Raw genomic sequence first — 12,825 nt, forward strand, 5'->3', positions numbered from 1 at the left:
TCTCCCGTTGCGGAGCACAGGCTCCGGATGCGCAGGCTCAGCAGCCATGGCTCACGGGCCCAGCCGCTCCGCGGCATATGGGATCCTCCCAGACCGGGGCACGAACCCGTATCCCCTGCATCGGCAGGCGGACTCTCAACCACTGCGCCACCAGGGAGGCCCTATTACAGTTATTTTATGTATATGCCACTGTCCGTTCCCAGGGCCTAGCACAGTGCCTGGCTCAGGGGCAAGATTCAGTAAGTGTATGTTGAATGAATGAATAAATGAATGAATGCTTTTCTTGGGAAACCTGAGGGGACATAATAATTCTGGACATAAGGGGACTAGGGGTGTGGGTGGGGAATGTACGACTGGGGTATGTAAGCGTGGGCAAGATTTTTAACTGTGTTGGACCTGAGCCTCCCCACCTATAAGACAGGAGTGACAACCCGGTCTCGAGGAACTGCCACGCAGGATAAACAGAGTCTTGTGTATCAGGCCAGGGCACAGCAGGCGATGCTGTTAGTGATGCAGGACCTCAGCACCAGGACAGAGCACGGAGACTACCTTGTGCTCTAACCCCTCCACTCACACGGGACACGGCTGAGGCCTGAAGAGAGGACATTAAGTACAGGCACGATCCCCCGCGGCCTCCGCTCTGAGCCCTTCCTGGGCACGTGGCCAGCCCGCCTACTGTTGCCGTCCAGGCTGCAGGTGCATGTGCTATATGCCTTCTTTCTTTGGGGCACCATCTCCTCCCTGCGGATCAGGGTTTGCACAGAGAAGCCTTTGAAAGCTTTCAGTTGACCTTCACTACTTCCTGGCTGCTTCCAAGCTGACTAATCTGCACTTTGTCTTGTGTTGGCCTTTCCACAGGGAATGGGATGAGAAGGTCCTACCTCTGCTGACTCCACCTGCATTTCCCGACCCGCTCCAGGCTATCCCACAGATCAGTCTTTGCTCATCTCCTCCCAGATGACTGATTACCCTGGTCTCATATCTCATCCTTCACCTGCCTAAACCCCACCCATTCTTCCAGATTCAACCTGCTTGGAACCTACCAGGTTGAGTCGGGAGAACCCATTCTGCCTATACCCTCAGTGCTTCCATACTCGCCTGGGTTTTTCTCTATCAAAGCCCTGATCACAGTCTCATAGAACTGTGACCACGCTGTCTCACCTACAGACCCTCCCCAGCCCAGGGCCAGGGGGAAGCCGACACTCGCAGTGACGTTGCTGGAAGCTCAACCAAATGAGGAAGACACCCTGTGCAGAGGACTGTTTCCAAGTTCAGGGGTTCGAATCTGGCTCTAACCCTAGTTGCTGTGCCACCTCGAGTGGGAACCTCTCTGGGTCTCAGTCTTACTGTCTGAAAGCAGGATGTCAAATCCAATCATCTAAGAAGATTCTTCCAGCTCTAGGTCTCTAATTCTCTGAAAGGTAATAGGGTGGGTAAAGAGGCAAAGGAGAGAGAAGTGGGCAGGGGAGTGGGTGTGATGGCCCTGAGAGGTCCCGGCATGAGCTGGAGAGAAGGCAGGAAAAGGTACAGATGGAGCAAGGTTTTCAGAGGCGCCCACAGAATCCCAATCATTCTCGTTTCCTGAGGGTAAGAACACTGAACAGCCCCTGAGTTTGATTAAAAGCCTTCCGTTAGACTCCAGATATTAATCACCTGCAGCTGCCAGGAATGTCTCCCTCTGCAAGGGAGCATTTGAGATTATTGCTTAATTAACAAGGTTTATAACAGTGCTAATGGGTCCTATTAAAAAAGTTATAAAAATTAACCAGAACTCAACACTGTGGCTCATTTGAAAACTCAGACACTCTGCAAAAAAGGTCATTTGAGGGGCTTCCCTGGTGGCGCAGTGGTTGGGAGTCCACCTGCTGATGCAGGGGGCGCGGGTTCGTGTCCTGGTCTGGGGGGATCCCGCGTGCCGCGGAGCGGCTGGGCCCATGGGCCGTGGCCGCTGGGCCTGCGCGTCCGGAGCCTGTGCTCCGCGGCGTTGAGAGGCCCGCGTACCGCAAAAAAAAAAAAAAAAGGACCTTAATAAGGTTTAACTGTCATTCTGGAGCTTGTCATTAAAGCGAGACTCTCATCCAGCCCTCCTGCTTTCATCTTTCTAAAGCAGTGTCAGCGCTCCCCACATCCCTCTGCTACACGGTAAGGAGTGACTTTAAAACCACAGAGAGGAGAAAATCCTCACCGACCCTGTAAGCACCAAGGCTTTTGTCATTTTGATATGGCAAATGCAAGTAAATGTGGTAAAATCGTACAAAATAAATACAAACAATCTCAATCCAGCAGACAGCTTGCATGGGAAGAACCAGTCAAACAGTCTGGAAGAGCTCAAATAATTAGCCTAAAAATGCGGAGTGTATGGTGCGACGGGAGACAGGCTTCAAACCTGCCCGGCTGTAGTAAAGAAAAAACAAATCAACACTGTATTTTGGTAAGACAAGAAAGCCCTGGAGACGATGGGAAGCCTGAAAGCCCAGTTCAGCTCAGCTCTGATCTAACCTGCTGTATGACCTTGGGCAAGTCGATTTCCTCCTCACTCACTGGCATGGCAAGTAGTTATGGGCTCTAAAGGGTTGCTTGACCCGGCACCTGGGAGGCAAAGATACAGAAAGAAGAGAACAAAGGTAGGCACGGGGTGCTCTGGGACATACAACAGAAGGATCCCCCCACCCTGAGAGGTCAGGGAAGGCTTCCTGAAGGACGGTTCTCCTAAGCACACCTGGGTGGTGAGTAGCAGCTAGCCAGGCAGAGCGGCACGCGTGTCGGGTGGGCAGTCTGATCTATGTTCCAGGTGTCAGGAATAGCATTTACAAATTCCCTGAGAGGGGACAAGGCTTGTTGGAATACAGCAGTTTATTATGGTAAGAACTTAGCGTGAACAAGGGGAATATTGCTGAAAAGTAAGCTGGAGCTAGAGCCAGGGTCCAGATTATGAAGGCACTTTTACGACACGTTAAGAAGCTTACCCTTTAATAATGGGCACCAAGGACTGGCTGTGACGGGGTGGTGGTAACAGGATCATACTGGGTTTCTGAAAGATCACTCTGGTTACAAATGGAGAGAGGAGTCTGGCAGCTGCTGGAGTAAGGCAGGGGAGAAGCGATATGGCCTGGACTACGTGAGGCGCGATGGGTATGGAGAGAAGTGGATGGTTTACAAGGTATTTGGGGCAGAACAGATGGAGAGCGGGCATGTGGAAGAGTCAGGAATGAGGCCTCTCTGGGTCCCTGGCAGGTGGTGTCATTTATCAAGACAGGGAACACAGAGGGGCAGAAGGCTTTGGGGAGAAGGAAAAGGAGAGAACAGTGAGCGGAGCAGATGTGCCAGTGTCACGTGGACATCCAGGAGGAGATGACCAGTGGGCACCTGGATGTAGGGATCAGGAACATGTGAACTGAGGTCAAATATAGATTTGGGAATCAGTCACTGATTCAGCAAATATTTATTGAACACTGACTATATGCTGGCCCTGAGCAAGATGCTCATAAAGCTGATGTTCTAATGGAGGTGGGGAAAAAGACAATCATCAAGCAAATAAACAAGTAAATAAGAAATGCTCCGCAGGGACTTTAGGGAGGGTGATGTGATAGAGAGCAATGGAAAGGCTACTTCATCAGTCCGGGCGGTCGGGGAAGGCCTCTCTGAATGACAAGGAGGCAGGATGTGCAGACCAGAGGAAGGGCACTGCTGGCAGTGGGAACAGGAGGGGGCCGGGAGAAGGCCTCAGTGGTTAGAGCAACAGTGGAAACGGGAAGTGTGGTGTGAGATGAGGCCGGGGGAGTCACCAGAGGCCAGATCACCAGGCAGCAGCCAAGGTGCCAGGAGTGTGGATTTCAACCCAGGGCGGTGAGCACGCCGAGGGCAATGGGGACGATGGGAGTGAGAGCAGCGGAAGGCAGCGTTGTAGAGAGAGAAGCGGGCTGGAGACAGAGGCGAGGGCAGCGGGAGGGGAGCCCACAAGGGGGATGAGAAGCCACAGGCAGGAGGAGACCTGAGCATGCAGGAGGGTTTCTCAGTAAAGGACGAGGGATCAGGTCAAACGGCTGGCGAAGAGGTAGAGCCGGGCCCTGGATGAGCAAGAGGCGGAGCCACGGGGAAGCCCGGCAAGGACACAGTAAGCAGAGGGCTGCGAGCCGATGCCAGATGGCAGGGGCGTTGCCGGTGCACATGGGCAGTGAGTGCAGACAACTCTTTCAGGGAACCTGGATGTGAAAAGGGAACAGAGAGACATGGCGGCAGGTGGGTGATGGAAGTGACGTCTAGGGAGTGTTTTGTTTGCTTCCTTAAGAAATGAGTGATCAAAGTATATTTAAGTGGTGCCGGGAAGGACCCAGTTGAGCGGGAGGAACAAGGTACTTAGGAAGGCAGGAGGGCTGTGATCCAGTTGGAGAGAACGGCCAGTCCCAAATAAGAGAAGGAAACACGAGGCAGAAGAACTGGGGGATCCAGTGAAGTCTGTAGATATGGTGGTTCGAAGCTGTGGGATTTCTTTTTCTTTTCTCTGTGAAGGAAGAGACATGGTCATCTTTTGAAAAAGAGAGAGGTGTGGGCTACCATGTTCAGGAAGAGTAGAGAAGGTTTAAAAAGGGCTTAGAAAACGGAGGAGTGGATCAGTGAGGGGAGCTTGGGGGGCCTGGCCCATGGGCCTGAAGACAGTGAGCCTGTAACAGCCCCAAGCCACACAGCTGGGGTATTTTCTTCTAGATTGTTCCTTAGTATTGGGGACCAGATTAGCTGCAAATGACATCATCTGAATGGGGTCCAAAGAACATACAAATGTCTACAGGTCCACTGGGCAGCCAGGAAAAGGACTGTGAATCCTGCCTTTACACATGGACACACCAAGCATCTACCTGGTACTGGCACCGCGCTGGGCCTGGGGAAACAAAAATAAACATAATAGAACCAGGGTGAGCTCAGAGTGAAAGCAAAGCAGAGTTGGGGCTCAACCCCAGGCTTTCGACACCTGGTTCCAATTTCTACTCTCCATCACCCTGCATTGGGAGCAGACAGGAGGGGGCCTGAAAGCTGCAAAGCACTGAACAATCATGAGCTTCAATCATGTGACCATCACGAGGTCATGTCGGCTCCATGGGGGCAGCTCACTTGTCAACAAAGAATGGAAACTTCTTCTCACACCTCAAACATAACTATTCCAAAGCTACAATCCAAGCAGCCCTTTTAACTGTCTTAAGAGGTGAGCGTTCAGCTGAAGACACTGCGACATGGAAGGAAAGTAGTTCACGAGAAACAGTGTGACGAGTCGGGGGATCAGCTTGCAGGTCTCAGTGTGGCACTTGTTCAGCCCTCGGCGACTGAGCTCCCACTGTGTGCCAGGACCTGTGCGAGAGGCAAGGAGGACGTGGAGGTGAGTCCGACACAGACCCGTGCCTGAGGCAGACGCACAGCAGATGATGTTACACCACGGTGTGACGACGGGAGGGCGGCCGGTCACTGGAAGGCACCTGGGACCTGCTGAGTCACAGCCCAACAAGTGTAACAGAATTAGAGGTCAGCCACCTCTCAGGTAGGCAGGGCTGTGTCCCCAGGAAGGACGCTTTCTCAGGGCGACCTCCCAAATTAGGCTCCACCTTTTCACACAGTGGGCAGACCAAAGGTTACCTCCACTTGTCTAAAAATAAGTGTCTGCCTAAATCAGGTCATCATGAATCGGCCAGCAACGGGGGCAGCTGTGCTACGGAACAAGCCCCAGACCAAAGTCAGTGGGGGTGGGTTTAAATCCAGGCTCTGAAACCCTGTAGCTGTGACTTCTGGCTGGTCACCTAATCTCTCTGTGTCCTTACACCTCTACCTCCAAAATACACCCTAAATCTGGCCATTTTTCTCTGTTTCCACTGCTCTAACCATAGTCCATGGCACATCATGCCTCCCCGAGACCACTGCATCAGCCTCCTAACTGACCTCCCGTTCGGTCACTCCCACTGAAGACCTCCATTACCTTTCTCCTGCAGGTAGGGTAAATCCAAGCCGATTACTGTGGCCTTCACGGCCCTAAAAGACCGTCTCTCGCCCACCGGCCTGATCTCAGTATCCCCTCACTCATGACTCTGCAGCGCCCTGGGGCTGCTTCACCCCTTGAGCATGCAGGCCTTTGAACCCGCTCTTTATTCTGCCTGCTTCACCACCCCTCAGACCTGCACAGGGCTGACCTCTACATCCAGTTCCCAGCTTGAAGGCACGGCTTCAGGCAGGTCTTCTCCACCCACCCCAGCCAACACAGCTACTGTATCGCTCGATGAGGCTTCACGGCCTTTCGTCAGTACCTGAAATTATCTGATTTGTTCATGGACATACTTGCTGTCTGCCCCAGAACTTGGCACATGGCCTGTTCAAAATGTACATGCTGACTCAGTCTTACTTTCTTCATCAAAACATGGCAGTTGGACACTTAAGAGACTAGTGGTTAGGAGCACAGCTTCTGAAGCCAGCCCTCCTGGCTCGGACTCCTGGCTCTACCCCGAAAGCTGTGCGATCTGGGCAAGTTACTTCACCTCTCTGTGTCCAGTTTCTGCAACTGAAACAGGGATAATACTGGCAGCCAACAGAAGGAGTGTTATGTGTTATGAAGATTAAATGAGTTAATATATGTAAAAGAATTTTTAACACAGAATCATAAAAAAAACAGAACCTGAAACATAGTAATCACTCAGAATAATTAGCAGTTACTATATTCTCTCTGCTCCCATGTGCTTTCCTGCCTGTCTCCATAATGTGTATTATCTGTACCGTAACTAGCTGTTCTCGTGTGCATCTTCCCCATGTGACTGTGAGCACCTTGCAGATGGAGACTGGGTCTTATCCCCCTTTGTGTCCTCCATACCCAGTAGAGAGCCTGGCAAAGAATAAGGGCTTCGTGAATGGATGGAGAGTGGGTGGGAGAGACAGAGGAAAGAAAGAAGGAAGAGGGAAGAGAGGGGAGGAAGGCAGGAGGGAAGGAAAATCAGAGTCCAGGCCAGTGCCCTATCTTTACAGACCACTCCGTGTCTCTCTGCCTTCCCTCCAACCCCTCCCAAACCCCAGAAAAGAAGCTGAATCCAGTGACCCTCAAGCTGGTCTTCACCTCACTAAGTGCCCCAGGCACGATGCTAGGACCCCCCAGAACTGGTCCCCTAGCCTCCACCTTCAGGCTCTCTACACAGCAGCACTCCTTTCCCAACCCGGTGCCTTTGTTCCAGATGCTTCTGCCTCCCGAGTACCTCTCTTTACACATCTGTGTCTCCATGTCTGATGGATCCTTCAAGGCCCAATCCAGTGACCCCCTTCCCAGGAACCCTTCCCTGATTTTCTGGCTAGGGGTTTCCTCCCCTCCTGAGAGCCCCCCTCTGTCCCTCTCGCATGCTAGCTCCTTGAACTGTACTTGTGTCCATAGCTCATTTGCCCTGTTAAATGTGAGCTCTTCTGGGACCAGGTCCGCATCGGCTCCTGTGTCCCCATGCCCAGCCCGGGGCCTGGCATGGAGAAGCTTCAGTAGGTGTCTGTCGAACTGAAATGTGCCCGACACATTCCTGACAGAGTAAAGGGCGGTGCCTCAGCCACTGCGTTTCCAGTGCGGGACCCACCTCTGACGATGCTTAGTTTGTGAGGCGAGAGGGGTGGCTTAGGGACTGCATCTTTCTTTTTTTTTGTGGCAACTCCTGTGACGCTTCTGTTCTTCAGAACATCTGTTCCCCAAATCATGACTGCCAAGTTCTTTGTGTACTTGGAATCTCCTTGGGTTACTTGTAGCTGGTGCCATTTCTCCTCATCAACCCAAATCCCGCTTCCCAGATGGACCTGAAAGGGATAAGAACACAAGCAAGCACCTGTTTAGTCGGACAGGATGGTAGCTGGAAATTTTTCTTGTCCTTTACAAGACACTGCTGCACAACTGCAAGGGATTTGTTCCATAAATACTAATTAACTTTCTTTAAGGGAAATAATCATTTACTGAATACCTGGAACGTGCCAGGCCTTATTCTACTGCTTTATATCCACTATCTCAAAATCTTCACAGCAACCCTGGAAGGAAGGCGTTGGGACACTATTTTCATTTCAGGTGGAAAAACCAGGTTGAGAAAGGTACAGCTGCTTGCTGAAAGTCACTCAACTCTGAATTTGCAGAGTGGATTTATTTCATCTGGGTGGGGCCTCGTTGTCAGGATGGTTTAAAGCTTCCTAGGTAATTCCTAGGTGTGACAACCACAGCAGGTGGAGTGGGGAGGGAAACCGTCCAGGCTCTGCCACTAACGGAGTGTGTCTGTGCAAGTCCTTTCTGTCTCTGGCTTCAGTTTCCCATGAACTGAACTGGGAGAGTTGAATTTCAGCTAAATTCCTTCTAGCTGAGAACACCTATGATTTTAACAAATTAAGCACAACCACTGTGTCTCTGGTCTGACCTGACGGCACACAGAACAAAACACAATCTTATGCTCTTTATAAGGGAAGCACTCAGAAAGTTTCAGTGCAGAGTCATTAAATGCAAAAGTCCTAGAATGATCTAGCAATGAGGTTTGAGATTTTTTTTTCCCTTTCTGGCTCTTTTAACAACTTGAAGACCATTTGCTAACATTAATCATTAAAAAAAAATTAAATTTTGACTTTGACATTGCTATTTATGTTGTATTTCTGCTGAGTCTATGGAGGGTGGAAATGGCCTCTGTGGGGATGGAGGAGAGGAAGCCACTGATGAGGTAAACTTTCTGAGGGGAATGGAAAGTCCCTGCCAAGGTCCCTGTCTTCAGAAAGACTGTAGGTCATCGACCTCGCATGGTCGGGAGGCATCTCAGGAGAGTCTAGTCTGAGAGACAGCACGCACACCCAGACTGATGGCAGACCAGCAGGACCCATGTTTAGACATCTTTCTACCGAAGGTTGGCCTGGAAAGCAAGGTGGGCACGCACAGATGGGCAGACAGGTCAGCCAGCGACACTAACACGGCCCACCCACGAATGTCAGCAAGTAACCCATCTACCTGCCATATCTAACTTCACTTCCTTTAGCTCAAAAGATCATTCAGACCTCTGCAGGCATGATATCAGATAACCAGATCTACCTGGCCTTCCTGTGCTGCAAACTTTGGTGCTATAAATCTGTTCCTACGACTCAGGAAGATAAGTAACCCTGGAGTGAGATGTGCTGCCTGGGGCTGGCTGGGCAACATCGACCCAAGGTCAAGTCTGGCCTTTTCTCTGCAGTCTGAACTGCAGGTGGGCAGTCTGTGTGCCAGACCAGGCATACTGGGGACAAGTTCCCTGCTGCTCCCTGCTGGACCCCAAGTCACCTCCCTGGGTGACTCTCTGGGGCTACCCACGCAAGCTTCCTGAGATAGGGGAAAACAAGGGATGTGAGTTATGTTAAATGCAGAATCAGAAAGCCTTGGCGATGCAGGACAACTTCAGTTTTCCAAAGATCTCTGCTCTTTTCTAACCTGAGCCTTGCTTTCCTACAACCTTTTAATTTACTGTTCTTAAAAGAGAGATGGCCGTTATCTTAGCCAATGCTCTACAAGAGACAGGGGACACTAATATTTTTTGAGGACCTATAGTGAACTACGTATTGTACTCTCAGTTTAGTTAATCCTCATAATGACCTTAAGAGATGGAAATAGGTAGAAATAATTATTCCTACTTGACAGACAGGAACAGAGATTCAGAAGGACTCATTAGTTTTCCTAAGACATACTATCAGTACATTCTGGAATCAAATCCTATGACCCTGCAGCCCATGCTCTCCCGGCCTTACTGCTGCCACCAGTGTCACGGTGGTGCTCATGGGGGTGGAAACAAAGCAGATCAGTATTCAGATGGCTTTCTTCTTGAGTCTTCCTCTGTACCTGCCCGGTCACTGCCCTGGCCAGCGCCCACTGCAGTTCACACTGCAGTCAGGGAAACCTGGAGAAAAGCCACGGGCTGGCCTTCCTGCCTCCAGTCCCTGCCCGCTCCAACCCACGCTGTAAACACTGCCAGATTAATTCCCTAAAACATAGCTTTCCTTCTTTGACTAGATGACTTCCGCAGTCTTTCAACTCCGTGTTTTTATGTTAACCCTCTGGAATCTTGAATGGCTCCCTGTTTCCTGTTACCTCAAATCCAACCTCCTCAGGCGGCATTAAAGGTCCTCTAGAAACCTGTTTCCATTCAACCTGCTAATCGTACTATGTTCATCACTCAGTGATGCCCCCAAACTCACTCATTTCCTCCTACTTCCAGTGTGTGGTAGGTAACAGAAAGAGGATGGGCTCTGGAGTCTCCAGCCCTGTGTGAATCCTGGCCCTTCCACCTACTAGCTGGGTGTCTTGGGCTAGTCACTTTACCTCTCTGGACCTTACTTTTCTCAGCTGTACCAGAGACAGATCACCACCTAATTCACAGAGCTGTTTTGAGGATTCAGTGAGATAACATAAGTCAAACGTCAGGAGGACGGCACACAACCAGAAACTGTTACTTCCTTTGCCTTCTTTCCCCCGTCCACGTCTTTGCTCATGCCTCTCCCCGACCCAGGGATGAGTGCCTTCCCTTATGCCTTCTTAAGCCTGCTAATCTTTCAAGCCCCAGTCCCCAATGCAGGAAAACCTCCTTCACTACTCCAGGGCTAAGCTCCATCCCTTCTGAATTTCTAGCCTAGTGAGAGGCTCCACTACCTGATTCAGCCCCACGTCTCTGTGGGGAGAGGTCGAGGCTCTGCCTCCTTTGCCTCCTACAAAGTGATCAGGACTAGTCTGAACACAAGGCAGTAAGAAACTGATGTGCACATTTAATATGACTTAGTGTCACTGGCTTTCAGTTCTGATGAGCTGCTGTTCCTTGGAGAAGAAAATATTTTCTGACATGCATTCGAACACAAGGCCAATTTTACAGCACAGAAAGAAGTGGCCCTGGGTAAGACCAATCACAGGTATATGTTGGGGCATTTGGGACAAGGGCTCCTGAGGTCAACAAAGCTCTGGGTCATGCCCCATTTTCAGGGGTGAAGAATAGACTGGAAAGATCACTGACCTGGAAGCCAGGTGATCCGGCTTCTAGTTCCTGCCTGCCTGCCTCTGATCTGTTGTATAACTATAGACGAGCCCCTTCTCTGGATGTATTTCCCCATCTATGCCATGTATAAATTAGACTATTTAAACTTTAATGGTCTTTGCAGCTTTATGATTCAACGAGTTTTTGAAATAAAATATCTTAAGACAAAGAAAAGCAATGCACTTTAGCAAAATCAGAAAGTAGCTTTCATGGCAAGCCCTATTCACATAAAGCCCCATTTGACCAAAGTGTTAGCCTTGTGCTTTCAAGGGAGGTTATTAAAAGTATGGTATCTGGTGGGATGGGACTTGATCAAAAAAATGCCTTTGTGAAATGTTTTGTAGGGCAAAACCAGTTTCCTGCTAGGAAATGGATCCCACCCCCATGCTCTAGGCAGCACAGAGATTAAGGCAGAAAGAAGGAAGGGTCAGAAATGACTGCAGAGCCAAGAACAATGATGTCTGCTTCTGGGATGTGGGGACTGCTGTTCTAGGAAGCTGCCATCCATTTCCAGGAAGTCTGCTTCCTTCCTCTCCCTTAATAAATTTCTCTGATTACAAATTAGCTGCAAACGGAAGCCAGGTTAGTTTTACAGCAAAGTGTTGGCAATAATCGATGAAAAAGGAAATCTGGCACTTTAAAGATCTGTCGTGCAACTCGAGAGTGAAAAAATTAAATGACCCTTGAGAGACCCATTTTCCTGGAGGAAAAATTATCCTTTTCAAAAGAGACCCTCATAATGCTCAGAAACTGTCCATCGGTCTTCAAAGCAAGAGAGAAACAGATTTCTCTTAGAAGCTACTTGAAGAAAAAGTCTATAGTCATTCCACAACGTGATCGTGACTAAAAAGAAGTCAACAAAGACAGAATAGTCTTTTCTTTATCTTCAGTTGGGAAAGGTTCACCAAACTTAGACACACAGTTTGAGCCATTGTTAATGACTATGGAGAGCATCGATCTGATCCCACCTGGCACAGACAGAGACGCTGAGGCCCAGAGAAGGGAAACCCCACTCAGAGTCACACAGGTAGGACAAAGATAGAGCTAAGCTTAAACTCAGGCTCCAGGCTGCCTACTTCCACTCTGTCATGCCACCTCTCACCTGCAAAGCAGACTCTTTTTTTTTTTTTTTTTTCGGTACGCGGGCCTCTCACTGTTGTGGCCTCTCCCGCTGCGGAGCACAGGCTCTGGATGCCCAGGCTCAGCGGCCATGGCTCACAGGCCCAGCCGCTCCGCGGCATGTGGGATCTTCCCGGACCGGGGCATGAACCCGTGTCCCCTGCATCGGCAGGCGGACTCTCAACCACTGCGCCACCAGGGAAGCCCTACAAAGCAGACTCTTAAAGCTTGCTGGCTACAGCAAGGCAAGGCAGAATAGGCCTAAGGTTTGGCCCTCTGGAGGGGAGGAAGTGCTCCATGGAGATGAGGGCAGCATATCCAAGAGAGCCTGAAAGACTAACAAGTTTCATTTCCTTAGCTTTGGCTATTTGCTTTGGCTCAGTCTGGCCAGCTGCAGGGATATATCTGGACAAACCCAAATAAAACAACCTTTTCTTTCTCATCAACCCACTGGGGAACAGTACTGGATAAACAGAGACCTTTTGAAGCATAAGGCAAGAAAAACAGACTGACACAGATGAGTCTCTGGGGAGAAGGAGAGGTGATGTCTGTAATGTATGCCATGGTAGCAGAGAATATTACAGTCAAACTGCATCTAACCAGTGCCTAGACAAAGGGATCCAATATATTTCCTCCAAGACGAATTCATTTGGATGTTGGAAGAATATTAGAAGTCTTCTCCCTGACCTGC

The 12,825-nt window shown here is 50.1% G+C and overlaps 2 protein-coding genes across 2 annotated transcripts in view; both read right to left on the reverse strand.

The window, feature by feature from the left end:
• The window catches only part of AGBL4 (AGBL carboxypeptidase 4), a gene marked incomplete at both ends in the record, with an annotated part of 1,416,455 nt that overhangs the window by 219,609 nt on the left and 1,184,021 nt on the right, over positions 1–12,825 (reverse strand).
• Positions 1–12,825, reverse strand: part of BEND5 (BEN domain containing 5) — a gene marked incomplete at both ends in the record, with an annotated part of 47,416 nt that overhangs the window by 1,368 nt on the left and 33,223 nt on the right. The window contains one exon of the mRNA XM_079696714.1: positions 7,581–7,794. Coding sequence (XP_079552840.1) covers positions 7,581–7,794 — 214 coding nt within the window. The remainder of the gene's footprint in view (positions 1–7,580; positions 7,795–12,825) is intronic.

This window comes from Hyperoodon ampullatus (assembly GCF_949752795.1).
Source record: "Hyperoodon ampullatus genome assembly, chromosome: 2".
Classification (NCBI taxonomy): Eukaryota; Metazoa; Chordata; class Mammalia; order Artiodactyla; family Ziphiidae; genus Hyperoodon; species Hyperoodon ampullatus.